The sequence below is a fragment of the Melanotaenia boesemani genome, chromosome 5 (assembly GCF_017639745.1).
Source record: "Melanotaenia boesemani isolate fMelBoe1 chromosome 5, fMelBoe1.pri, whole genome shotgun sequence".
Lineage (NCBI taxonomy): Eukaryota > Metazoa > Chordata > Actinopteri > Atheriniformes > Melanotaeniidae > Melanotaenia > Melanotaenia boesemani.
In genome coordinates this window covers 10,309,857-10,335,798 of record NC_055686.1, presented here as the reverse complement: position 1 = coordinate 10,335,798, position 25,942 = coordinate 10,309,857, and the positions used below count along the sequence as shown (strand labels likewise).

The following is a 25,942-nucleotide window of genomic DNA, read 5'->3' as shown; positions in this document are numbered from 1 at the left end:
TTGCTGTGTTAGGTAATGTCCAGCTTCTGTACCCAGGAGAACCATGATTAACATGATAGATCACAGATAAATACAGAGACAGCAGAGGTCGTTCCTGAAATCTAAACTATGTTTTTCCACCAAAGTGGTTTCAGCGCTGGTTTGATACCATAACTTCTGTTTGACTCTGTGTTAATATATACGAGTTAGCGTTAGAAAACACCGTTGAGGGGAGCGTTCACCAACTCTTGTTTAAAATATCATTTTAAACAACATGGTGATACTAAGACAGCCATGTGCTGCGGAAATGAGTGAAATACTGTTTATTATGTGGAAACAAAAAAAGAAATGTTTAAAGATATGTCATTTTTAACCAAAACCAACTTGGAAATGCCTGTAAGGCCTGCTGAAGAGCAGTATAATAATATGGTGCTCCGTGGAAGTTGATTAAAACGCTCTAAAATGTGCAGTAAATTCGACATATGGCACTATTTACATCTTTAGCTACACTGCAGCACAAAGGTATATAATACTATGTAAAAGCACTTCAAACAGAGCACTATAAGCAATGTAAGTAGATTCAATTTGCAGTTGATAAATTAAGGGTTAACATTGCACCACTTAGACACAGCTTTCATCAAGGACATAGTTAGAAACAATAACTCATTGGGAGATTAAATCTTTCCCCTCTGACACAGGCAATTTATAATGTGAGAGCTGGGCTTCTTTGTGCCAGCTATGTGCCCTGGAGCCAGGCAGTAAACACTCAACTGGCTGAATGTAAAGCAAAATGTCTATTTAAGGGCCTTAAAAGAATTAAAAAACAAACAAAAAAAAGGTTGGAGATGCTGTACTAAGGAGAAAATGGGACATGTGTGTTGGCCCTGTCCCTTGTCCTTAAAAAACAGAGTTTTACTGGGGAGAGAGGGAGGAGGCGATGGAGGTGAAATAATGTGACTCATGGTTTCCTTTCTCCTCTCTCTGCAGCCAAGGCCCTCTTTCGTCCCTCAGAGCAGCCATCAAGAGGAGTGAGTCTTAATCCTTCACCTTTTATGAGTGATTTTGTGTGTGTGAAGTACAAGTATACATGCTGAGAGAAAAGAGTCAACACCCAGAGCCAAATCACTCAAGTTCTTTAGTTGGTTAATAAATGAATTAAATAATCAAATCCTGGAAACTAATTTGATACTACAGTTTGTAGAAATACAAAGTCCATTTGAAGTGTGGCCTGGAAAAATGTGTTTTTTTAAAATGGAAAGTATGTATTTTGACCTTTTGTTGCTAAGTAAAATTTAACATGGCAAGAAAGATGGTAACTCTCCAAACTGGACCGCCACCACATTTTACAGCTTAACCGCTTGCATACTTGTTTGCCCTTTAGAGTCTCCTCATGTAGTTTAAAAAGACAGAGCACATATATTTTAGTATGTCTATCACATGTTCTGTATATGCAGATTTAAGGATTTTTTTTATGCATCATCTCATGCAGTGAGAGACACAGATGTCTGCTCTCACATTCAGCATTTTAAGGCTTTTGCAGCTGTGTGGGTCTGACGTAGCAGTGAGAGACACACTCGTCCTTACATGCAGCTTTAAAGGTACAAAAATAAAACAGTCAGATTTGTTTACCTGAATTTTTCTACCCTGGATAGCATCATCCAGCTCACGGATCTCAGTCTTGGTTTTGCTTGTAATGTGATTTTGATGAAGAGACTTGCCAACCCTGGTTTATAAGAGTCAGACGTAACATGCAACTCTATTGATGAGTTTAGATATTCAGAAAGTAACATACACTGTAACATACAAACAATAAAGAAGCTCCGATGCACAAATTTACTGAAATATTACATCACAGCTACAGATGTGTCAGTTATGGGAAATATAGTTAACAAATGTACCTCAGCGTTATTTCTCTAACATTGCTAGAAATGAGTTTTCTGAATTAATTTAGTCACATTTATCTAACTTTGTGCTGTCTTTTCTTTTTTCAGCCTCCACCAGGCCGACTTCTCTCTTAGAGACACCCAGGGACAGAGATAGAGATAGGGACTCGGACAGAGACAGAGACAGAGATAGAGATAGGAGGTAAACAGTCATCAATCTATAAATCCTATGTGTTTTATGATGATGATGATGTTTAATCCATTTTACAAATCAAAGATGCAAGATTTCAGTCAACAAACGAGTGCAGACATTTGTGTTTTCTGTAAACAAAGCTCACATCATAATTAACTAAATGAGGATTAAATCACTGAGATCACATTACTGATCCCTGGCTTTCTTGTGTTTTGTGTGCATATCTTGGGATTAATAGGGATAAAACATATATTATGAACTCAATGCTTGCTGTTCTGTGTTGGAGTCAGCTGCCTGATCCATTCACTTACTAATAAAATGTCTGTATTTTACTCACCTGTACACCATAATAAGCTAAATATATCCTGCATAGACTTCCTGAGTCGGAGAGGAAACAAAGATGGAGATGTAGACGATCCTCATAAACCAAATAAACTCTAATATGATCAGAGTTTAACACATATTTTTCCCCACTGATGGCAAGAGAGAGTGGCAGCCCTAAATTTAATTTTTAAGATTCATCAAATATTGATGGCAGAAAGCATAGTGACACAATTCTTATGCACAAAGACATCTTTCAAAGTATTTATACCATTAAACTAGTTTAACATCAAAAAAATGCTGCAAAAGCTGAAGATACTTAATTATAACTTCAGACTCGAACAGGAAGAAATTTACCTAATTTAACTTTTTTGGCAAGTAATCAGCAAAAAATGTTTTTGCTTACTTTAACAATAAAAAAAAATATAAATCAGCAATTTCTGAAAGTCTTTAAGATTTTAATAATGCATTTTTTGAGTTTCACTTTAAATACCAAAATTTCTTAATATAATTAAAGGTTAAAGTTATTTTTCTTGTAAAAGTACTGCTGGTTTATTCAGGTTTTGTTACGTATAATTACATTATTTTTTCTCTTTTTTTTAGTACAATACGAGTTCTTGTATTTTTAATGGCTTACTCTTACACAAAATTAGCAGGTTTTTGTGTTTCTGCTCAGCAGAACTCCCCCTGCTGTGGTCGTGCTGTGCTTTTTCTTTTTATGACTTCCTGTTGTTGTTGTGTTGCCAGGCGACCAGAGATCACCATCCTGTCTGCAGAGCCTTTGGCCTCCACGTCCTGGTTCCCTGGGGCGGCTGGAGGATTCCCTCCTCCCCCTCCTCCTGCTGCACAGATCTGGGGGTCTACGATCCCTCCCGCCATACAGGTGAGGAGCTGTTTATCAGCTTCTGTTTTTATTCATCTGTCCACAAGATGATGCTTTCAGTCCAATTTCTTTTGACTCAAAACTCTTGGCTTTGACTTTTGCTAACAAACATCCAGCATGATGAGCTGTTATTACACTTAATACTTCCTGCGCCATTTAAAATTGAAATAATTTATAAATTTATCTGATTAGAAATCCTCCAGCTCTGAGAACAAATATTATTTTCCATGCACACCATATGAAGCAGCTTACATACCGATGTGATGTCGTTCAGAAGGATTGAATTGATAATATATCACAAACTAGTTAATGACGAGTATACAGATTTTGTTTGTTTGTTAAGCCCACCCCAGCCATTATATGACGCTTGGCTTTTAACTGAAACTTGGTTTTTAATTGAGGTTTCTATCTGTGTGTTAAATGGCTGAGGAGGTAGCTGGAAGTTTCTTTAGTTTATTTCATGTAATTGGTGTTTTTCTCTTCTTCAGCCTCCTCCTTCCTATGAGGAGGTGATCAGAGAGAAGACACAGGAGCAGGTCCTCCTCCCATCTTCCTCCTCTTCTTCCTCATCCTCCTCATGCCCAGTCTCTTCAATAACCATCGCGACACAGACCGATCCGGGATCCTCCCCTGATCCTCAGGAACCACAAGGTGAGGCCGAATGTGTTTTTGTTATCTATTCTGTTAGTTTGTTTAAATAACTAAACCAAGGTTCTCTCTGTGCAGTAAGGAGACCAGTGAGACCCCCCCGGCCGCCTCTTCCAAACCCTCCAAAATCAACCAACGTTGAGAACGTCACCACCACCAACTGCCAATCGGCGCTCACGTCTGTTGACATTGTCAGTGTGGTGCCGCATGCATGTTCTGAGACGGCTGCACACGCCTCCACAGACACACAATGCTGTGATCTCCTCACTGAGCTGTGTTCACCTTTGACCTCAACCTGCAGCGCGCAGACTGATCAATGGGATCAGAGTACTTCTTCTCATGTGGTGCCTCCTCTTACCACCAGCCCCCCTGTCCCATCGAAGCGTCCCACACCACGTCCTCGGTCTAAGCTCGCTGTCCAACCAATCAGCAGCTCGGTAAAAATTCAGACTTTGGTGAAACTGCGAGAGGACGGTTTGGCCACATTAGCCAAACGTGCCGAAAGTGTTAGCACCGACCAAGAAAAGAGTCAAGGAAAGTATCTCCAGGAGCTGCTGGAGGCCTTCAGCTCGGACGACTGGGGTTTCCCTGATCACCGCAGTGACAACAGCGAGCTCAGCCAATCAGAGAGCGAGGAAGGGGAGGCGGAAGAGGACGCAGAGGACATGGCGGCTCTGAGAGCAAGGATACAAGCTTTTGAACAGCAGCAGCAGGTGGCTGATGGGAGCTGTGGAGATGCTAACAGACAAACTGGGACTGGTCAGGGGTTTGCTGTTCCACAGAGACCAGAACCTCGACCACGTCCTCGTCTCCAGGGGCAACCAGCCAAATCTGTGCCTCCTGTTATTGCTCCAAAGCCCAAGAGCTTTTCCCCTGGTCCCAAACCATCCAGCAAAGTATTCTGGGAAGATGGAGGTTTAACTACAGCACAAGCAGAACTGAGTTCAGCTGAAACAACTGAAACCTCATCTGCAGAATTAAACTCTAAACTTCAGACTGTTTCAGAGCCAGCAGAGTCTTCTACCACAAAATCTGCTCCCAGTTTAGAAATCCAGCCTTGTAAAACCATTGAAACCCCCTCCCTGCTGCCAAAACCACAATCTGTTACAGAAACCCTATCATCTAATACCCCTGCCCCTGTCCCTGCTCCAAGGCCGCCTCCACCCAAATTATCCCCCTCACTCAGTGGCACTCCCTCCCCACCAAACCCGAGACCTCCACCCAGACCTCCAATTGTCCCCAGAGCCAGTGTGGGAGCTCCACACCAAGATCAGACCACTGTGGAGGTTGGCAGTGGCACACAGACTAAAACTCAGGCTGGAAGTGAACCAACCCAGAGCACTACAACCCAAACTGGTGAGTCTTTTTCTGGAGCATTAACTCCATAGCGACCTCTGCAGGCAGCTCTAAGCAATTACACAAATGTTTAACAAAAAAGTAATTTTCTCTAAATCCAATGGGAATGTGAAATGTGTACAAGTACAACACTGTAAATGGTTAATATCTGTTTTAGTGGGAACACTTGTAGGAAAGTGATTAAAATAGCAGATTATTGTCTCCTTAAAACAGTAGTGCTACATGGCATCTGCCACTGAACTGCTTAGCTATGCTGATGGCCACTAAGAAAAAAGATTGTATGTTTAAAGCAAAAATTGGAAAGAAAAATTGCTACTGTAACGGTAGTATTATTACTGGAATACATCATAACCAGATTAGAAATCCCCAGAGGCTGTATGAGTTCGAATCCCCATCCTGTATGATGAGTTAAATTCAGATCAGGTGCAGCTTTATTATCATTTATTCTGATCACACGATGCCAATTATACATGGTTTTAGTCTTCTAGAAGTATCATGCCTCTGTTGTGGTGTGCAGCTAAGCAAACTACCACAAAGTGCGCTCACATGACCTGTAAAAAGTTTTGAAAGCACTCCTCTTCACGTCTGTAACTGTCTTCTGGTCGGGTTTTGGACTTGGTTCTTGTCCTAATTCAACATTTCTTGTTTTCACACAAGCCTTGGGTGTGTGTAGTGTGGAAAACATGGGGAAAAGGGATCTACAGCAACTGATTATGAAGACAGTCTGCAACAGAACCTCCCTGTCACTGAGTTGCATTTTATTAGTATTTTTAGACAGTACAAATTTCACAGCTACACACACTTAACATAACATATCCTGCACATTGTTATTGTCATGTTAATTTATCAAACAACAGGAGGCAGTAAGAATTAGTGTATGCTCAGGTTGTTCCTTAACCATGTCAGGTGAGTAAGCAGCCTCCCTCTACTGGGCATTTAAACTGAATGTTATTTATTTTTCCTCCCAAAATCAAAAGTTAAGACAAATCCATCATCTCTCACTACAATCCTAAATTTATAATGACCCAAAAGATGAGGAATCAGCCAGTGATCTCAGTCTGTAAAAGCTGTTGATGGATATCTTGCTTTTAAAGTTTGAATTAACCATGTGATGCTGCAGAAGTAGTGAGGTCTGTCTGCAGTAGTTTTCTAGTTGTACTGACCGGTATTTCCTGTGTTTGGGAAGTAACAGCAATGGTGGACTGAACTTTTAAAGCACACGAGCATAAATTGGGTTATTCTACAAATATTTACATGAGGAAGGCGTGCTGCTTCCTGCTTTCACTGTTTATCTAGCAGATAACGTCAATGTGTAGCTGCTGCTGATGACCTCTCCATCTGGTTGTTGACCACCACCAGATCAATTTACACACTTTCAAATATCCGCTGTGTTTAACTTTGTAGTTAGCTGTTGTGATATCGATTTATAAACCTAGAAAACACATGTGGAAATGAATTACAACATTTTGTAGTAAATTATTTTCAGCTGCTAGAATCATGACCTGATTACTGCTGATAATTCTGCTGATTGTGGCAGCAGAAATAAAGCTGATAAATGTCTGTTATTCATGTTTTATCTCAGTACATTTCACTGCAGTAAATGTGAAAATATTAAATTATACACACACACACACACACACACACACAACTGAAAGGATGCCGGTGTCCCTTCCATCCAGAATGAGCTTCTCTTGTTGAGATGTTGCCATGTTTGGATTCGTACACTTGGATTACATTCACTTGTAAATGATTTAGCAGCTTATTACCTCTCACATTAGCTGCTAATGCTAAGTCTGTGGGCTCTGCCATGTTCAACAAACACAGAGTGTTTACAAAGACGGGCCATATCAGATTATACAATTATCTGACTACTCTCAGATATTCCTTAACAGTTACAGACTGTGTATTCACACTACAGGCAGGGAGAAGGAAGAACATGCACTATTGCTCTAAATATGCTGAAACACAACGGCATTATGTTGCTTCTGCAATGATGTAAAAACATTAATAGAATTTTAAAGTACATCAGTGCATACATATACACACACACACACACACACACACACACACACACACACACACACACTGACAGCATCAGGTAGTATTATGTTAAAGATCAACATGGATCAATACAGAAAATATTAAAGTAATATTTGTTTTTGCATATCGTCCAGCTCTAATTTGACTCAACATCAGATTCTGTGGCTGCTAAAACGACCTCCTCATTATGTTGCTCGTCTGTACTTGGTCTCACTGATCAGAGGATTTATGTGACATCAGCATGTCTGATTCCTCCTCACTGACTCCTGAACAGAGATTCATTGTCACCACAGAATAAACAGCTAACAAACGTCTCAGCTTACACTGGAAGGAGACACTGAAAGCAGACTCAAGTCAGTCGAGGAAGCGACTCTTCCTCTCTGCCTCTGACTGGTACCAGTTAAGTCTTCTGTTGGACAACTGGTACAGAGTCTTTTTATCATATCTTGTAGCTTTCTGTCAAGTTAATAGAAAAACAAGAGGCACAGAGATATTAACTATCCATGCAGTGAAATAACCAGTTTAGACTTTTTACTTTATTTATGGGAAGAAACCAGGAACATACTTTGTCTGATATGAGCAGTAACTGAGCATTTTAATGTGGGGTAAAGGTTGGCTCAATATTTGAGGTCTGGTGCTGTTTAAAAGAAGGAATGACTTTAGTTTGAACAGAAAGGATTTGCACATGTTCAAAAAATCTGTCTGTGAAGCGGCTGTATCTACAGAAATTGGTTTTGGGTTGAGTGGGTTGTTGTAGTCTTTTTTTTTTTCTTATAAAAATGAACCATAACAAGAAAACAGAAGCACTGTAGTTTCATTTATGCACGATTTATTTAAACGGTCAATATTTGTCATTGTCAATATCTGTTTTCTGTGTTAGAAAAAGTCCAGAAGTTTTTTGTTTTGTTTTCTTGAATAGTCCAAAGTCTAAAGATATTCAGCTTTCTATCAGTGTTTTCCTCTGTGTTATTTTTATAAAACCAACTACACCAACATAAATGGTCCAGAGATAACTTCTGATGCTTTCTGATGGGATTTTAGTGAAAGAAGGAAGTGTGCGTCCCGGCGTCCCGACCAAACCAGCAGCACTGACTTCACCCCGCAGAGCCAGTGGTAAGGATGTAATGTGTGTGTGTGTGTGTGTGTGTGTGTGGACACTGAGCTGGAATAGCTGTGTGCTTAATGATGTGTTTGAGAGCTCAGAGACACAAATCTCATTTGTTACATGGCAGAAATATACAAACATTGAGAGATTTCATGTTTAGTGTGTTTGAGCGTGACTGCTGCTTGTCTGCATCACAATGAGAGAGAGGGTTGTTGGGCAATTCAAACCCTGTGAGAGAAAAATGCTGTCATTGTGTGGGTTGAAACAAGCCTTCCCTCTGTTGTTGTATATTGTGTGTTTGTGTGTGTGTGTGTACATGTATGAGTGTTTTTCTGTGTGGTGGTGCACTCATACAAGTTGTGCTTTCTCATTCTGGCCCTTTATAAGCTGCTGCATAAGTTTTTGTTAACAGACAGCTGCTTGAGTCTTTATTTATTTTCTTGTGGTACGAATGTTTCATGGTCTGAAACGGTGCCAGTCCTCACACACAGTTGTGTACCAGATGCATGTCAGCCTCAGACTATCTGTTACCAGCCCACAAGGATGCTCTGCCTCTGCACAAAAAATATGAGGCCTGTGTACATAATACTTCTACCGTCTCTGCACCCACTTTGTGAAGAATCTAAAGAGGCAGTGAAGTACACAACACAACATGTCTGCGTTTCAAAAACACCTTTCAGAAAGCACAACTGCAAACATACAAAGCTTTCAGAAAACAAAAAATATACAGTCAATATATATACAATTCAGAGAACACATGATAAACAAAAACAGAAAAAGCACAAATAAACAAAATCTCACAATCTTTATCTAATGATTTAGTGTTTATTTAGGTTATTTTCTGATGTAGCTTTGAGGTTTTGAAGCGTTGATTCATTTTGTCCTAAGCTGTGTTTTGTTTAGCTAACCGCAGTAGCAGACAATGTCAGAGGAAGCTGTGTTTGCCTTACTGAGCCCCAAGGCTCCACCTCCAGGCTGCTCCCAGGTCTGTCTCCTGGAAGCTCCCAGTGCTTTTGTCTGGGCGAGGTGTCTGATGCATGTTGTTGTTAAGCACTTCAAATCGCTCTCAGTCTGACCCCTCCCCTGTGACCACTTTGCCTTTCTCCTCCATATCAAAAGGAGTCAGCTGAGGTGGTTTAGGGATCTGATCAGGAAGCTTCCTGGTCACCTCCACAGACACCAGTCTCCTGCAGAATAATCCCTTCTGGGCTGGGGAGGCAGCTGGGTCGCTCTTGTGGAAGTGGAAGCGGATGAATGTACAGACAAAAAGTTGCAAAATTATTTTTAATGTTTACCAAAAGCCAGTTTATCTACATGCTTGAACGTAGTGTTTTTATTAGAGCCAGTAGAGGGAGCTACTAGATAAGTAGAGACCAAACAGATAAACACTTAGAAGTCTGCTGACGTACTTCAGTCATTGTGAACTAGATATTAGTTTAATTCTTACTGAATGTTGATTAAAAACAGAAAAGACCACAGAACCGTGTCACTAATGTCCTTATCTGACCAGGCAGTAACACAGATTTACTGCACTGAAAATAGTTCAAAATAAGCTGAAAAGAAAATCTGAGTTCTAAATCAATGTTCATTCTTTCTTTTTTCATATTTTATACATCTGTCTCCAGTTTGCATTTTAAAGTCTGTTTAATGTATTTTTTATATACAGCATCAAATTAGTTCTTGTTGCTGTTAATGCCATTATCTGAGTAATGCAATGATTTATGTTGAGTGAATGATTTAACAGGACATCTGCTCTTCTCCTCCAGCACCAAATCTGGCCCCCAAACCCATCTCAGTCTTGCAGACACCTCCTGATCCAAACCCGGCTCCCACCACACCTACACCTGCCGCCGCTCTTACCACCCCAAGACTGTCAGGACCAGCCCTGACCAAACCTCCAAGTCCAGCTCCAGCCATGAGGAAAAGCCCACTGGTCCACACCAAGAGTGAAATTATAAGTTCTACAAACCCAAGCTCTTCAGACCCTCCTCTCCCCCCACGGTAAGAAAAGGAAGGGATGAAGCTTCTGTCTAGTAAAAGCTAAATGATTAGGGAATTACAGGGTTTCCTCCAGGATTTTTTAAACTGCAGACAGTTTAGTTTGAGGAAAGCAAATAGAAAAGTTTTAACCTTGATTTAAAACAGCCGATACGCAGGACGATGCCTTTCATGTGCCAGAACTCCCTCCACACCTCCCACTGTGACTTCTAGTTTATTCTTATGTATAAAAATGGCTGAATTATAATGAAATTATTTAACTTTCCTCCTAACTAACAATGCATGTACTTGATAACAGTTGCATGAATCTTTCTGAGGATATTTATGCATGCACCTTGCTAACCCACCTATCTCCACAGAAGACAAATGCATGTTTAAACTTGTCTGTGTGTCTGCCAGTGGAAACTCGTTCAGGGGAAATTCACCAGTAAGAAACTGATCATACTGGTTCTTTAGCTGCAGTAAACTGTGTTTCTCACAGAGATGGAGCTGTACAGATATGCAGCACAAGTGTAGACTAGTCTAGTTTCTTTCAGTACTTTAACATTTCACCTGACTTGTATATTTCAAATTTTTTCAGCCCATCAAGTGTGAAGCTCCTCCCCCTTCGCCCTCCACCTATCAAATCTGTCCCTGTGAGGCCACCACCTCCAGCTGTTAACTCATCCTCCTCGTCCAGCCAGATGGTTCCTCCTCCTAAAGTTACTCCTCCCGTTGGAGTTAAAACGTCTTCGTCTCTGTCCTCAGTGTCAGCCAATCAGATTCAGGCACAGAGGGCAGCTAAAAAAGGGCCACCTCTGCCACCCCGCCCCAAACCTGGACACCCTCTTTACACCAGCTACATGGTACCTACATACATACATAGCAAAACATGCTCTGGTTAATCTTGGTGTAGTCTTTTTCTCATTTCATTTGTTTATTTCTAAGAAACAGGAAGTCCTGATCGTCCTGGACGACCCAAGCCCCGCCCCCTCTGAGCTTCTCTCAGTTGAAGGGAAGGGTCAAACCACCATCCCTTCTCTCATCAACCCATCACAGTGTCTCTTGGACTTGGAAACCCAACCAGAACCTGTCCAAAATGAGGACAGCCAGTTAAAACCTGCCTTGGAGGGTCTCAGCCTATCAGACACCCAGGTTCTGATCCACCTAGTAAATCTGTCTCTTTTTAAAGGATTTGAGAAGTATTTTGTTAAGCTTTAAAAACATGCATTGCTAATGTTGGCTCTATATACTGGCTCTTCTTTATTGATGCCTAAAACAGATTTTAAATGAAGCAGTCCAGTTTTAATTTGTCTTTTTGTGTCTTACTGGTTTGATATTTGCAGAAATCTCCAAGTCTGAGCGTAGAGCTTAAATTATGTATTCGTTCAAAGTATCAACATCTGTATCACAGGGCTGATTTTTGTGCAGGTAGTTCCTGATTAAAATCTATTATCTGGTTTTGGAATCACCATTTTTAGACCACATTTCAGAGGTAATTTTACTCAACCTGTGCAGTGGACAGGTGCAGCTCAAAAGGTGTTTTACAGTCTATTAATTTACACCTCACGTTAATGCTGCTGGACATATCATCAATGAAAGTTGGGGCATTAAACATGAGAAGGAAGTTTAAATTAACTGTAATGACAAGGGAAATTTGTCTTACACAGCATGCTCCGTCGGACTATTATTATAGAAAGTATAAAACTGATTGTTTATTAGGCAGTGTTATGGAGGATGGAAGGAAGGAGTTTATAACCATTAGATTTGTGTTTGATCACCTATGTCATCTTCCGGAAGGTAGTGATTTGTACGATGAGTGAAGGATGTTGGGGTTGTCCTTTATGATGTTTTGAGCCTGATTCAGAACAGATTGCTCATAGATAAAGTTCATTGTAACTGCACGTTAAAAAGTGATGACATGAAAGTTGCCCAGTTGTAACTTGAAGATGCAGAAAATAATTTAAAAGATTAGATGGATGTTTTAAATTGAATCAAAGTTTGTTTGTAGAACACCTTTAATGCATAAATACAGCACCCAGCAGAGCCTGAGCTTTTATCAACACTGAGACGGCAGTAAAAGGTGTTGTTGCTAATATGAGGTCAGCCTGAGCTTTTCTGTGTTTAGAAACGTGTCATTGAACATATTAAAGTGTATTGCTTTGTCTTCCTTCAGTCCATTCTGCCTGAGCCGCCTGTGGAACAAAAGGAGCAGCCAGACCCTCCTCCCATCAGGTCCGTCTCACACAAACAGCTGATAAACTGCAGCCAAGCCTTCAATCGATATCCGTAGCAGAACAAACATCCTCATGTCGGACATTTCTCCTCATGTTTGTACCTCTGCAGCGGTCCTCGCTGCATCGCCATGTTTGACTATGAGGGAGAGGAGGAGGATGAGCTGACGTTCTCTCAGGGTGACGTCATCGCCCTCATAGAGCTTCTCGGGCAAGAATGGGGGCGGGGCCAAATCCACGGACGAATCGGGATCTTTCCCCTCAGCTTCACAGAGGTGGTAGAGCCCCTCCCACAGCCAGCGTTGTCACCGGGGGAAACAACCAAACTGGTACCGGCAGACACAGCCGAGACTTCAGGTGAGATGGAGGACGTTGTTTAAAAGTGCTCACACCGCGGCTGATCCTTCAAGTGTCCTCAAAGTTGATTTCTTAAGAGATCTGTGATGAATTTAAATGACCAGATAGCACGCTAACTTATTAAAAAAGTTGTAAAACAGATCACAAGACAGACATCTTACATCAGTTCTTCCTCTTATTTTGTTCATGTGGTTCAATCAATTAGGTAAGAAGTTTTTCTCTGTAAACGTGTTGAATTATTATTTCAAATGAAGGCCGTAACAGCACTTTAACCCTGTGGAGTTGACAGATAGACCAACCTGTCCAAATAACAATAATTCAGGAAGGCGTAGCAGCAAGACACAGGAGGCTTTATCCAAAGAACCTCTCATGCTCATGTAACTGTGCTGTGCAGCAGTTATGACTCAGATATGTCAAAGTGAAGGTGCAACACAGCTATTAAACTCCGTTTTGGACCTGTGGTTCAAATGTGGGCGGCGTGGCTCAGTGGGTAGAGTGGTCGTCTTGTAGCTTGAAGGTTGCCAGTTTGATCCTCGGCCAGTTGAGCTCATGTCGAGGTGTCCCTGAGCAAGACACCGAACCCCAAATTGCTCCTGATGGGTCGTGGTTAGCGCCTTGCATGGCAGCTTCCGCCATCAGTGTGTGTATGAGTGTGTGAATGGGTGAATGTGATGTATAATGTGAAGCGCTTTGGGTAAAAGTGCTATATAAATACAGACCATTTACCATGTAAATATCAGAATAAAGAAGAACACCAAACACATGAAGGAGCTAAAAGTTATTCCCCTAATCTAACCAAACGGGATGGGTAGGAATAATATCACATAGTGTTCTGCTGTTAAAATGCTTCTAGATGTTTTATTTTACCAATAGTCAGTAATAATCAGAGTTAAAATACAGACATATAATTAGTTTTTTAAGCTTTATAAGGATTTACCATCATGTGTCTGTGCTTAAAGCTGCATCCATTTAAAATCAGTTAATAGTTTTTCATCTCTGGATGTGAATCTAATGCTCGTGTTTAATTTTACATTTTCCTCACCAGCACTGAAATCTTCACAGGGTCCAGATTCAGATGTGAGTATATTGTCCTGGTAGCTGCTTTCTTCCTAATAATTTTCTTCTTTTAATGATGTTTGGTGTGTAAATGTGTTCTTACTTTGAGATGAATCTGTGTGAGCAGATGGAGGAGTGGGTCGTAGCTCTGTTCGACTTCCCTGGACAGACTGCTGAGGATCTGTCCTTCCACAAGGGAGCGCTGATCCAAGTGACCGAGCACATCGATGCAGAGTGGAGGAGAGGAAAACTGGAGGGGCGAGAAGGCCTTTACCCAGCAGCCTTCACTCAGCCCTACCAGGGTACAACTCAGACACAATATCACAGATGTGTGGGTGCAGTTAAATAAACAAATAAGAATATTTTTCTAAACCAGTATGTCGTCTTGTTTCCAGCTCAGCCAATCACAGGCCAGCAGGCGGCGGTTAAAGGCACGGCCAAAGCTGTGTTTGACTTCACAGCCAAGAACGAGGACGAACTCACACTCAAGGTGTGTGATGAGAGATTTCTGTCCTCAAAACATTTTTAAGCCATAAATATATTTATATATTGAAGTTATGAAATGATGGCAGGAAAAAATTAAGTGCAAGAATTTCTGTCCATTTGAACTAAAGTCCAACAAAAACTTTGTTTTAGTTTGTTTGCAAAGAAAAAAAACAATCCTGTCATTTTCTCGTGGTGAGAATGGAGAAAAAGTATCTTAAATCTGTAAAACACGAGAGAACAAACCAGTGAAGGTGCTCTGTTTCCTCTGCAGGTCGGAGATGTTGTCACACAGGTGGAGTCTGTAGACGAGCAGTGGATCTTGGGCGTTGTGAACGGGAAGCGCGGGATTGCACCTAAAAACTACATTTCATTTCTCTAATGGGGAAATCCTGACCTCAGGTTGGGAGTTTTAAACTGGGAAAGATGCACATAAACCCAGTCCAGTGTTTTTTAAAAGACTGATGTTTTATTTCTAGACGGCATGATGAGATTTTACTGGACCTTGATGGACACTACTGGTCAGTTTTGCCTTTCATGACTGGATTTATCTGTTGTTCTTCTTTTGATGACATCCAGAGGACTGAAGCTGGTGTTTTATTTCCTCTGGATTCATCCAGATGATTATAAAAAACATTCAGATTGGAAATGTTAAAAAAGCCATTTCTTCTTCACTTTTACCCTTTTTTTTACATGTTTACAGAAGTTTCAGACTTTAAAAAAAATATAAGTTAACCAGATAATTTTATGTTTAATGCAGTGAAACCGTTACAGACGTCATCTTGAGCCTGATCAGATAAATAAAGTGAATGAGGAGGAGCTCTGCTGAGCGGCTGCACAACAGGAAACGTTAAGTTGGCTTTGGTGTTTTTACAGCATCTGCAGCCTGATTAAAGCACATGCTTTGATTTCTAGATGAGTTTAGGCTCTGTGGTCTGACAGCCTCATATAGCATATAGCCAGACAAATAACCTGTTTTTATTCTAGTTGATGTTAGAAGGTTCTTGTGTTTTATATCAAATCATTTTACTTGTTTATCACAGCAGGTTTCATCCTTTATGCTCAGAAATCGATGCTGAATTTTATTTCTGTCAGATGTCGATCGTTGTTTTGTTATAATAAAAACACCAAAAATAACCAACAGCGTAAGGTGTTTTCGAGTAAAGCTGTTAGACGTGTTACCCTGGCTCATTTACATCCACTTGGGCTATGAATAACAGTGGATGTAATGAAAACAATTTAATTAAACTATATAAACTCGTGTCTTCACTAAATGGGATTAAAAGTCAGATAACATTTTACAGAGTGAAACCGGAAGCTGCGTTGGCACCAGATTATTGGTAAATCTTCAGATAAAACATTTCCTACCTTTGGTTACCCGAAGCAGTTTTTCTTTTTTTCTTTTTTTTTTCCCTCTAAGCAGCAGCATCATACTGAGCAGGTTGGCGCAACAGTGAAGATCTGGAAACCAGATTAATATTTTTCCTGTTTCCTCGGTTTATTTCCTTTGTTCGCTCTGTCATGAACTCCCACACAGATTGAGTCTCGGCCGCTACCTTAAACTTTTAAGATCTATCTTATGAAAGCATATTTTTTTCCTTCCAGGTTTGCAGCCAGTGACTCAGCTGTGATGTCTGATTTTACATATTTTAAACTAAAACTGCAGATAAAATGATGTTTGTGTGTTTGCATTTGAGGCTCAGATTCAAACTGAATGAGTTGCTTTTTTATTTAAAACTAAGAACAATGATGTGTCCTTAAAACCAACATTAAAGGTGGTTTTCTTTTTTTGTTTGTTTTTAGGAGAGAATATAACTTAAAGTCAAATTCAGCATGATAGCATTATATGTGAAGTATTAGAGGTTGATGCTGGTTCTCTGCTTTTTACGTTGTACAACACATGTACATGTTTTTATCGTCAATGAGAGGAAATAAAAATCTGCATCCGCTGCAGGAGTGTTTGCTTGGTCTTTGATAGCAGATTTTACATGAATGGGGGGTGTGTTGCTCGCAGCTTTTGCATGAATAGTTGCAGAGTAGGTGCTAATGCCAGAAGCTGATCATCAGTTATTGTCTGATGCTAATGGTGTCTGCTGCACATCAGTTAAAAGACAAGGTCACAGTAATGGCTGGTTTCTCTAAATATTTATGTCTAAAGCACCTTTTTAAACAAATAGCAACACAAAGGGCTTTACAGTAAAATCCATCTTTACCCATCAAGCCCTCCACAAGCGCACAGGTCACACACATGCACATTGAAAAACATTTTCTCTAAAAGTGCTTTATTAACCCTCACCGATTCTATTAGGGAAACTAAAACACTGGAAGATTAAAGAAAAGATTTTAAGCTTGTTTTTATTTGTTTGGGTTTTTTGTTGCTCTCAATGTATCGCCATGTTGTCTTTTGCTTGTGTGTGTTCTTTAAAAAGGAAAATTAAAATGTTGATTACAGAAAAGAATAGGACCTTGTGTATGTTGTAGAGGTTGCAGAGCTAGATCGCTGCAGGCATCATGTGCATCTTGGAAAACTGGCAGTGTCCCACCATCTCCAGACTTCTCCCCTTTACTGATCGGATCACTGCATTTACAAAGAGACACCAGAACTCAACACCTGTGTTCCTGAGGTGAGATTTTCTGTAACTGAGTCAACTCCACAAGTTCAGCAGCATCATCTTGTTAGACTCAGTGACTGGAGTTATGATTAATTTGGATATAATGCAGTACACTTTTTGTTTAAAAAGGAAAAAAGTCTAATTGATTTGTGTTGACATTGTTAGGATGTCAGTGCTGCTTTATTTATCAGTTTGATAACAAATGTATCGAAGTGTAGTAATGGACCTATTTCTTTAAGTGCAATGACACAACTTCCCTGTAGTCTGCAGCATGTGCACATAGGTACTGCTAAGTTGTTGATGACTTGTTTCGAATAAGAAACTGGTAGAACTTGGTCTCAGAGTGCCTCATTATGGGGGTCTATCAGCCCTGGCGGTTTCTCGGGGTCGGTGTTCGGGTGGTTCATTGTGTGGGCCTAGGGGCTGGTGCTCCCTGGGGGGCGGGCCAGGGGGCTGGCCTGGGTTGGGTGGCCAAGTCGCTGTGGTGGGGGGCGGGGGCTCCGGGGTCAGGGGGCCTTGGGTCCGACCAGAGGTATGGGTGTGCAACCTGGGCTCTCTGGTCCCCTGGGGTGGTGGCGTAGACTTCCGGGGTAGAGTGGGCGTCCGTGGCGCTGCTACCAGCGCCTTTGCCCTTCTTCCCTCGGGCGGTCCTGGAGAGGTGGGGGCATCTACAGTGGCCAGCTGAGGAGTTGGTCGCCCAGGAGATCTTTCTCCCGGTTGTGCCTCTCCCTGCACCCCTCTCCTCCCCCGCCACCCCACACCAAACACACCACACATGGGGCACTGTGAGGCAGGAAGACGTGGTGGGTTTGGCCAGTTGCGAGATCCCTCGGTGGACCCCTGCGACTGCCTACCCTACTAAATTTTAATCAACTTAGACACCAATATACATTTAGGGCCTCATGGGGATGGGCACACAGGCTGTGGGTGGGAGGACAGGAGCCACCGAGGTGGCCTTTCCCCTCCCATTGTGACCTCTCTCCCCCCAATTTTATTTACACTTTAGACTCTACCATATTTAACACCACACCACTCCACACATAACACACACTCTCACACACACTGAGGGGGTCTTGCTGCCTGGCAGCAGTGTGACCCACCACTGAGGGAAACCTGGGGGGGAGGGGGGACCCGTGGACATGTCCTTGTCTGGGGTACCTAGCCTTGGTGTTGGATTGGCGTGGCCCATGGTGGTTTTGCCTGGGGCTGTTGGGTTCTTTCCAGGGGCATGGGTGGCCCTTGGATCTGTGGGAGGCCCGCTATCTGTGTGGCCCGCGCCGCAGCGCCCGGTATCCGCTAGCCCTGCTCACCGTCACCCTGGGCTGCTCGGTGCCCCTGCCCCATTGCACCGGGGGGTTCTGGTCTGGGGCCCCATCTGGTCTGGGCTGAGTGGGGCTGCTGCTCTCTGCTTTGGCTGTCCTGGGCTCTATGCTCTGTGGACCTGCCAGGCCTTTGGGGCCTCGGGCTCCCTCCTGTCTCCCCCTGATGCTTCGGGGTGCGGCTTGGTCACGGCCCCCTTGCAAGCACATGTGTCATCTTTGATGCATGATCACACATGCATGTTCACGTTCACACGTGCATGCTCACAAACGTGCTCGTATCTCAATCTGCTTTCAACTAGATGTTGCTGATGTTTGTGTGTTGGTACATCTCTCTACAGGTATGTTTGATGACTTCTGTACTTTTTCATATCATCATTATCCTACTTTCTTTATGTATGAAGTAGTACTGTGGTAGTTTATATTGTTTTTGTGAATACTGATGTGATTTAGACAGCCTAGACAACTTTTATTTCCACATTTCAACTCTGTCCTTTTCTCTTTTTCTCTCTTCCCTGTCAGGTTCAGCACCGACATATCAAGACTAAAGAAAATAAGATTATATTAAAATAATAAAATTATTCTAAACATCCAAGGGCAGCCATTAATATAACATGTCTCCCTTTGTAGAGCAAATCAGTCTGGCAAAATATGGCATACAGACCGCTGTTCTGTATGTTAGGATGCTGGACAGGACAGGGTTAAAAGAAAAAAAGGGGGGCCTCTTTATTATTTTGAAGTTGTAAAACGGCAAAGTCTGAAAGTCCTTACTTTGTTTGTGAAACAAACTGAATACATTTCCTGTTTCCTCCCCTTTCAGTTATTGGTTTAACCACAGTGCTGCAAAGTCCAGCTGAAGAGAAGAAGACGAGTTTTACTTCTTGTGTCATGCATTGATTTCCTGGTGTTCAAACAATTCTTACGAGGAGCTACTATGGCTCAGAAAGGAGTTCAGCTAGAAAAAGAAACCATCTCTTGTTCCATCTGTCTGGATCTACTGAAGGATCCGGTGACTATTCCCTGTGGACACAGCTACTGTATGAACTGTATTAAAACCCACTGGGATGAAGCGGATCAGAAGGGAATCCACAGCTGTCCTCAGTGCAGGAAAACGTTCATACCGAGGCCTGTCCTGGAGAAAAACATCCTGTTAGCAGAGTTAGTGGAGGAGCTGAAGAAGACTGGACTCCAAGCTGCTCCAGCTGATCACTGCTATGCTGGACCTGAAGATGTGGCCTGTGATGTCTGTACTGGGAGGAAGCTGAAAGCCATCAAGTCCTGTCTGGTCTGTCTTGTTTCTTACTGTGAGAAACACCTCCAACCTCATTATGAGTCTTCTACTTTTAAAAAACATAAACTAGTTGAGGCTTCCACTAAACTCCAGCAGCTCATCTGTGCTCGTCATGATGAGGAGATGAAGATTTTCTGTCGTACTGATCAGCAGAGTATCTGTTATCTCTGCTTAATGGATGAACATAAAGGACATGAAACAGTCTCAGCTGCAGCAGAAAGAGCTGAGAAGCAGAAGGAGCTGGAGGTGAGTCGACAACAAATCCAGCAGAGAATCCAGGACGGAGAGAAAGATGTGAAGCTGCTTCAACAGGAGGTGGAGGCCATCAATGGCTCCGCTGATAAAACAGTGGAGGACAGTGAGAAGATCTTCACTGAGCTGATCCGTCTGATCCAGATAAGAAGCTCTGATGTGAAGCAGCAGATCAGATCCCAGCAGGAAACTGAAGTGAGTCGAGTCAAAGAGCTTCAGGAGAAGCTGGAGCAGGAGATCACTGAGCTGAAGAGGAAAGACGGCGAGCTGGAGCAGCTCTCACACACAGAGGATCACACCCAGTTTCTACACAACTACCCCTCACTGTCAGCACTCAGTGAGTCTACACACTCATCCAGCATCAATATTCATCCTCTCAGATACTTTGAGGATGTGACAGCAGCTGTGTCAGAGACCAGAGATAAACTACAGGACATCCTGACAGAGAAATGGACAAACATCTCACTGGCAGCCACTGAAGTGGACGTTTTACTGTCTGAACCAGAACCAAAGAGCAGAGATGACTTCCTAGAATATTCAAGACAAATCACACTGGATCCAAACACAGCACACAAGCTCCTGTTATTATCTGAGGGAAACAGAAAAGTAACAAAAATGAATCAACAACAGTTTTATTCTAGTCATCCAGACAGATTCACTTATTACAGTCAGGTCCTGAGCAGAGAGAGTCTGACTGGACGTTGTTACTGGGAGGTGGAGTGGAGAGGAATGTTTGTCTATGTAGCAGTCGCCTACAAGAACATCAGCAAGGCAGGAGATTCCTATGAATGTGCTTTTGGATTGAACAACAAATCTTGGTCATTACAATGTGAAACAAACAGTTACACATTTTGGCACAACAGAGTCCAAACTCCAGTCTCAGGTCGTCCTTCCTCCAGATTAGGAGTGTATCTGGACCACAGAGCAGGTATTCTGTCTTTCTACAGTGTCTCTGAAACCATGACTCTCCTCCACAGAGTCCAGACCACATTCACTCAGCCGCTTTATGCTGGACTCTGGATAGGATTTAAAACCACTGCTGAGTTCATTTAATAGAGAAACTACTGCAGCTTCAGGCAGGTTGTGTTTAGTCATGATGGATTTTTTTCTGTTTTCTTTCATTTTCTTCAAAGAGCCGTAACATCTTAAATATTGTAAAGTTTATTAAATGCCTGAAACCCAAACTCAACAAACAGAAGCAATCTGCATATTAACTTTTAACATCAAGAAACGTGTAGAGTTGAAACAAAAACAGATTTTAGTTAAACTTTCAAAAGTGTTTCTAATGAACTTCATGTCAAACCCAAAAGTTTAAAACAAAGAGTTAAAATAAAGAACTGGCCTCACTGCTCCAGTAACTTTGGGGTAGACTGAATGTTAAGATAAAATACATTTTCCTTCATTAAAATATCAAAGAATTATATCAGTTAAATCAATTAATACAACTTTATATGTTCAGTTATGAATATTTAATCAATCTTGTTGTAGTGTTTTTTATTATTTTGTGGATTTAATTGATTGTTTTTGGCTAAATAAAATGTTGAAGTAAATTTGCTAAATTGTCAGTTTGAACTGTTTTCTGTTCTTTCAGACATTTTTAAAGCTGCTCAACTACAAAGATTTGTTCTTTTTTCTGTGTAAAATATTTTTAAAAAATCTATTATTTTAATTCTAATGATCATGATGGACATAATTTCAACATTTTACCAGTGAAAATACAAAATAAATATTTGTTTTCTGCAGCTGCTGTAAAGGACACATCTGCTGGTTTGGGATTAAAATGTGTTTTAAAAAGAAACAAACTTAAAGCTGTTAGAATAATACAGCGGCAAATATTCACACATGTGGATGGTTGTACAAACTTTATTTGCACACAGTGAATAAATCCTGTAATAAACAAAGGTCCATCGGAGCTGCTGCTCCAGGATTCTTCCTTCTCCGCCAGGACCTCAGCACACCTCTGCAGGTAAAGACAGAGTGATTACCGGTGTTTGTCCACCACCAAGTCTCAGTTTTTGTATTAAAACATGAAAGTTAATATACAGCTAATTATCTATTTGCTTAACATTAGAATGAACTAATTTAATGACGGAAACTCAAAATAAGGATCTGTTATTTACTGTCTGTCAGCTGTAGTACCATCAGATGAGTCCTAGATGGCAGTAAAATACAACGTAGGACATAATGAGTTTCAAGACCTGCAATGTTTAGTGTGTCATTGTTTAAATTGGATTTTTTCTAGAGAGACTGAAAAAGGCTGACTATTTTTTTTCCAAGTCCGATGCTGTTTGAAACCAGAAAATTACAAACATCTTTTAAACTTTCTGGAGCGGTTCTTAACTGGTTCAGGTCCTATTTAGAAGGCTGGAGTTATTTTGTTACGATCGGTGTTACGACCCACCTTTCAGGGGTACGAGGAAGGGTGTAACAAAGTAAAATAAAACACGGTGAGGACAGGTGGTAAAAATAAAAGCCCATTTATTTACAAATCCCGTGAGAGTGAATGAAACCTGTAAAATAAAAGAAGATGAGCTGGGGTTAGCGGACCTGCAGAAAGAAACAAACTAAAACCTATACCAAACACACACCGAGTGCAAACGAAACACAACCGCCACTCGGTGGTGGAACTAAAACCCAAACAAAAGCAACAGGCCCATAACTAAAGTGACCGTCGTCACAACACAATAAAATGCTAACCTAGCCCAGCTCTAAAACAACCACAAAGTAAACATAACTCAACTAAAAACTTAAGCACCCATTGTGAAAAGGAGGTGGTCGCGACACACACACACACCCGGTGCACAACATGCGGGGGAGAGCGGCCGAAGCCATTCTGGCATCTCCCCCTCCAGACCTGCCTCGGCTGCAGCCTTTTCAGCCTGAGCTTCTCCGCAGGCTGCAGCCTGACTGGTCCAGAGGAGTGCCAGTCACACAGGGGCGGGGACAAAAGCGCTGGCCTTAGCCACTCCAGGCAGTGCTCTGCCGCCCCTAATCACACACAAGCGGCCACAGCTTGTCCACGACAAGCAGGGCCGTAACAATCGGCAGCTATGAATCCGAGCGAGTGGCCATAACTTGTTGAGTCCCCCAGGGGTCAGTCCTTGGACCTCTACTGTTCAACTTGTATATGCTCCCTTTGGGTCAAATATTACAGAACTATAGCATTAATTATCAAAGTTATGCAGATGATACACAACTTTATGTTTCTCTGTCCTGCAGCCCAATAGACTTATTGTGTCAGTGTCTGGAGCAAATAAACACCTGGATGAAGGAGAATTTCCTACAATTAAATGAAGATAAAACTGAGATTATTCTATCTGGTAGCAAAGAGAAGAGGGTCAGCATTGGTAAACACCTGAAGACTCAGGCTCTTAAAATCACCAACCAAGTTCGTAACCTGGGAGTGTTGATAGACTCAGACCTGACTTTCAGCAGCCACATCAAAGCTGTCACTAAGAAGCTTTTTATCAGCTCAGAAACATCAACAGAATTAAAAGTTTAGTCTCCCAGAAAGACCAAGAGAAACTCATCCAAACATTCATCTCCAGTAGGCTGGATTACTGTAATGGTCTTTTAACAGGACTTCCTAAAAAGAGCATTAAACATCTGCAGCTCATCCAGAACACTGCTGCTAGAGTTTTAACCAGGACTAAGAGATCTGAACACATCACACCAGTTTTAAAATCTTTACACTGGCTTCCAGTCAGTCACAGAATAGATTTTAAAACCCTTCTGCTTGTTTACAAATCCCAAAATGGTTTAGGCCCAGAATACATCTGTGATATGTTCAGAGAATATAAACTTAGCAGAGCTCTTAGATCCAAAGACTTTGGTCAACTAGTCCAGACCAGAGTCCAGACTAAACATGGAGAAGCAGCATTTAGCTGTTATGCTGCAAACAAATGGAACAAACTGCCATTGGAGATTAAACTTTCCCCAAATGTAGACATTTTTTAATCCAGGTTAAAAACATTTCTTTCCTCATGCGCCTATGCATGAAATCTGCACGGTAACTTTTTTTTAAATTTATCTTACTTTTAATCATTTTAATGTAATTTATTATTTTATTGTGATTATGTGTTGCTGCCTTTTATTATTTCTTAATATCTGTAATGCTTTTGTTTTATGTAAAGCACTTTGAATTGTGCTGTACATGAAATGTGCTATAAAAATAAACTGCCTTGTCTTCTATGCTAAGCGTACATAACCTGCTGTCCAGCATTGTAAACAAAAACGAACTTAAATTCAGCTTTTTAAGATTTTGCGTGTGACTGTGCGTGCAGGTCTGTTTGCGTGTGTCTGCGTGTGCGAGACTTGTGTGTGTGTGACTCACGTTCCCTCCCCATGCTGCTCGGCCTGGCTGAAGTTTCTTTTTCTGGGGAGGGGGGAAGAGAGGCTACCTGGTCCAGGTGCTCCTGGTTAGCCTTCTCGTGCAGCTTTTCAGATGGACTTTTTGTTGTTTTCTCTTCCACATATTATACCACCTGCTTCTTCTACAAGACACTTTTATCTTTGACATGGTCATAATGAAAGAAATCCCAAATAGGACTCTCCTCGCTTTCTCCTAACTTTCTCCGCAGCATCACGCCGGCGCAGGCGGACACACTGTTGTCACATTACGTCACGGACCTTCGGGTGCAGTACGACCATGGATGTATTGAGTACGACGCACACACCTGCCGTAAATCCGGCAGTAAATAGATTAAAGTTGTAGATCATTCTGGTAAATGACATGTTTATGCCATGTGTGGACTACAACGGATACCGTACTTGCTAGAAGTGCGCATGCTCAATATGTTACGGTTCATGCTCACGACTCATGTCTGTATGCCACGTTAACCTGTTGCTGGCAGTTGTAATTAAAACACTTAAACTACAGTATGATCTCCTCGCTCATTTCGACATGGTGTCAGAAGATGTCTCGGATCTACCGCCTGTGATTTTTTTCTACGGTATATTTTTCCTTGTTTTGCAAGGAGAAAATAGACGTTGCTGCTAGCCAACGATCCAGCGAACATGGCGGAGGGATTTCGCAGACCCGACCCACTCGTCTTCGATGGGGACCTCGCCGAGAATTGGCGAATTTTTGAAGGAGAATACGATATCTTTATCGAGGCAGTCCACTCAAACAAACCTGCCAAAACAAAGGCATACATCCTCCTCAATCTCGCAGGAGCAGAGGCTATTGAACGGGAACGTTCATTTGTTTACGCCGCGGAGGTTAGGGCGCCAGGTGAGGACGGAGCCGTGATCCATGCAGCCGAGTCCAGAGAAGACCCCGAGTGTCTGAAGAAGAAATTTCGGGAAATGTGCAACCCACAACACAACAAAATAATGGAGAGACACAAGTTTCACTCTCGCAATCAAAAACAAGGTGAGACTATTGAATCCTTCATCAGTGACTTGAAAATCAAAGCTAAAAGTTGTCACTTTGGAGATCTGACGGATGAGCTAATCTGTGACAGGATTGTGTGTGGCATAAATAAGGACAGTATAAGAAAGGCCCTGCTACGCGATAGCGACTTAACTCTTACCAAAGTTATTTCTATCTGTCGTGTTTATGAGATGACTGAGGAGAATACTAAAGCCATCGCAAAACAGCCAGCCACCACAGTGGATGCACTGCAGCCAGGCTCCATTGGAGGGCACCACAGGATAAAATATAAACAAGCAACCAGACACGATACAAAGCTGATCACAAACTGCAACAATTGCGGAGGCAACCACGTTGCACAAAGGGATAAATGTCCCGCATTTGGCCAGCAATGCCACAAGTGTAAAAAATGGAACCATTACAAGATATGCTGTAAATCCAAGCCTTACAACCAAAGCCCTGAAAAGAAAAGCTTTGTTAAGAGGCACTACAACAGAAAACCTGTACATCAGCTAGAGCTGGAGCAGCCAGACAACAGTACAACTGATGACACTTTCTACGTGGATGGTGTCGAGCCCA

The 25,942-nt window shown here is 41.8% G+C and overlaps 4 protein-coding genes across 8 annotated transcripts in view; 2 read left to right on the top strand and 2 right to left on the bottom strand.

Moving 5' to 3' along the window:
- LOC121639776 overlaps positions 1–25,942 on the bottom strand; it is a 565,698-nt gene that overhangs the window by 129,604 nt on the left and 410,152 nt on the right. The window lies entirely within an intron of this gene.
- The window catches only part of LOC121639814, an 882,884-nt gene that overhangs the window by 467,030 nt on the left and 389,912 nt on the right, over positions 1–25,942 (bottom strand). The gene's annotated exons all lie outside the window — the stretch shown is intronic.
- The window catches only part of LOC121639714 (SH3 domain-containing protein 19-like), a 48,539-nt gene that overhangs the window by 15,500 nt on the left and 7,097 nt on the right, over positions 1–25,942 (top strand). Inside the window, exons 3-17 of one of the 4 annotated variants that reach the window (XM_041985159.1) lie at positions 967–1,007; positions 1,971–2,064; positions 3,124–3,259; positions 3,748–3,910; positions 3,986–5,263; positions 8,345–8,416; positions 10,175–10,409; positions 10,987–11,251; positions 11,340–11,555; positions 12,562–12,620; positions 12,732–12,976; positions 14,022–14,053; positions 14,160–14,334; positions 14,428–14,522; positions 14,790–16,464. In XM_041985159.1, coding sequence (XP_041841093.1) covers positions 967–1,007; positions 1,971–2,064; positions 3,124–3,259; positions 3,748–3,910; positions 3,986–5,263; positions 8,345–8,416; positions 10,175–10,409; positions 10,987–11,251; positions 11,340–11,555; positions 12,562–12,620; positions 12,732–12,976; positions 14,022–14,053; positions 14,160–14,334; positions 14,428–14,522; positions 14,790–14,897 — 3,214 coding nt within the window. In that variant the 3' untranslated portion in view covers positions 14,898–16,464. Of the gene's footprint in view, positions 1–966; positions 1,008–1,970; positions 2,065–3,123; positions 3,260–3,747; positions 3,911–3,985; positions 5,264–8,344; positions 8,417–10,174; positions 10,410–10,986; positions 11,252–11,333; positions 11,556–12,561; positions 12,621–12,731; positions 12,977–14,021; positions 14,054–14,159; positions 14,335–14,427; positions 14,523–14,789; positions 16,465–25,942 lie in introns of those variants that run through there. The other 3 variants (XM_041985157.1, XM_041985160.1, XM_041985158.1) reach the window with 3 other exon arrangements.
- LOC121639742 (tripartite motif-containing protein 16-like) lies at positions 19,381–22,276 on the top strand. The gene has a single exon (XM_041985207.1). It carries the CDS (start codon positions 19,381–19,383, stop codon positions 21,040–21,042), a length of 1,662 nt encoding a protein of 553 aa, XP_041841141.1. The 3' UTR covers positions 21,043–22,276.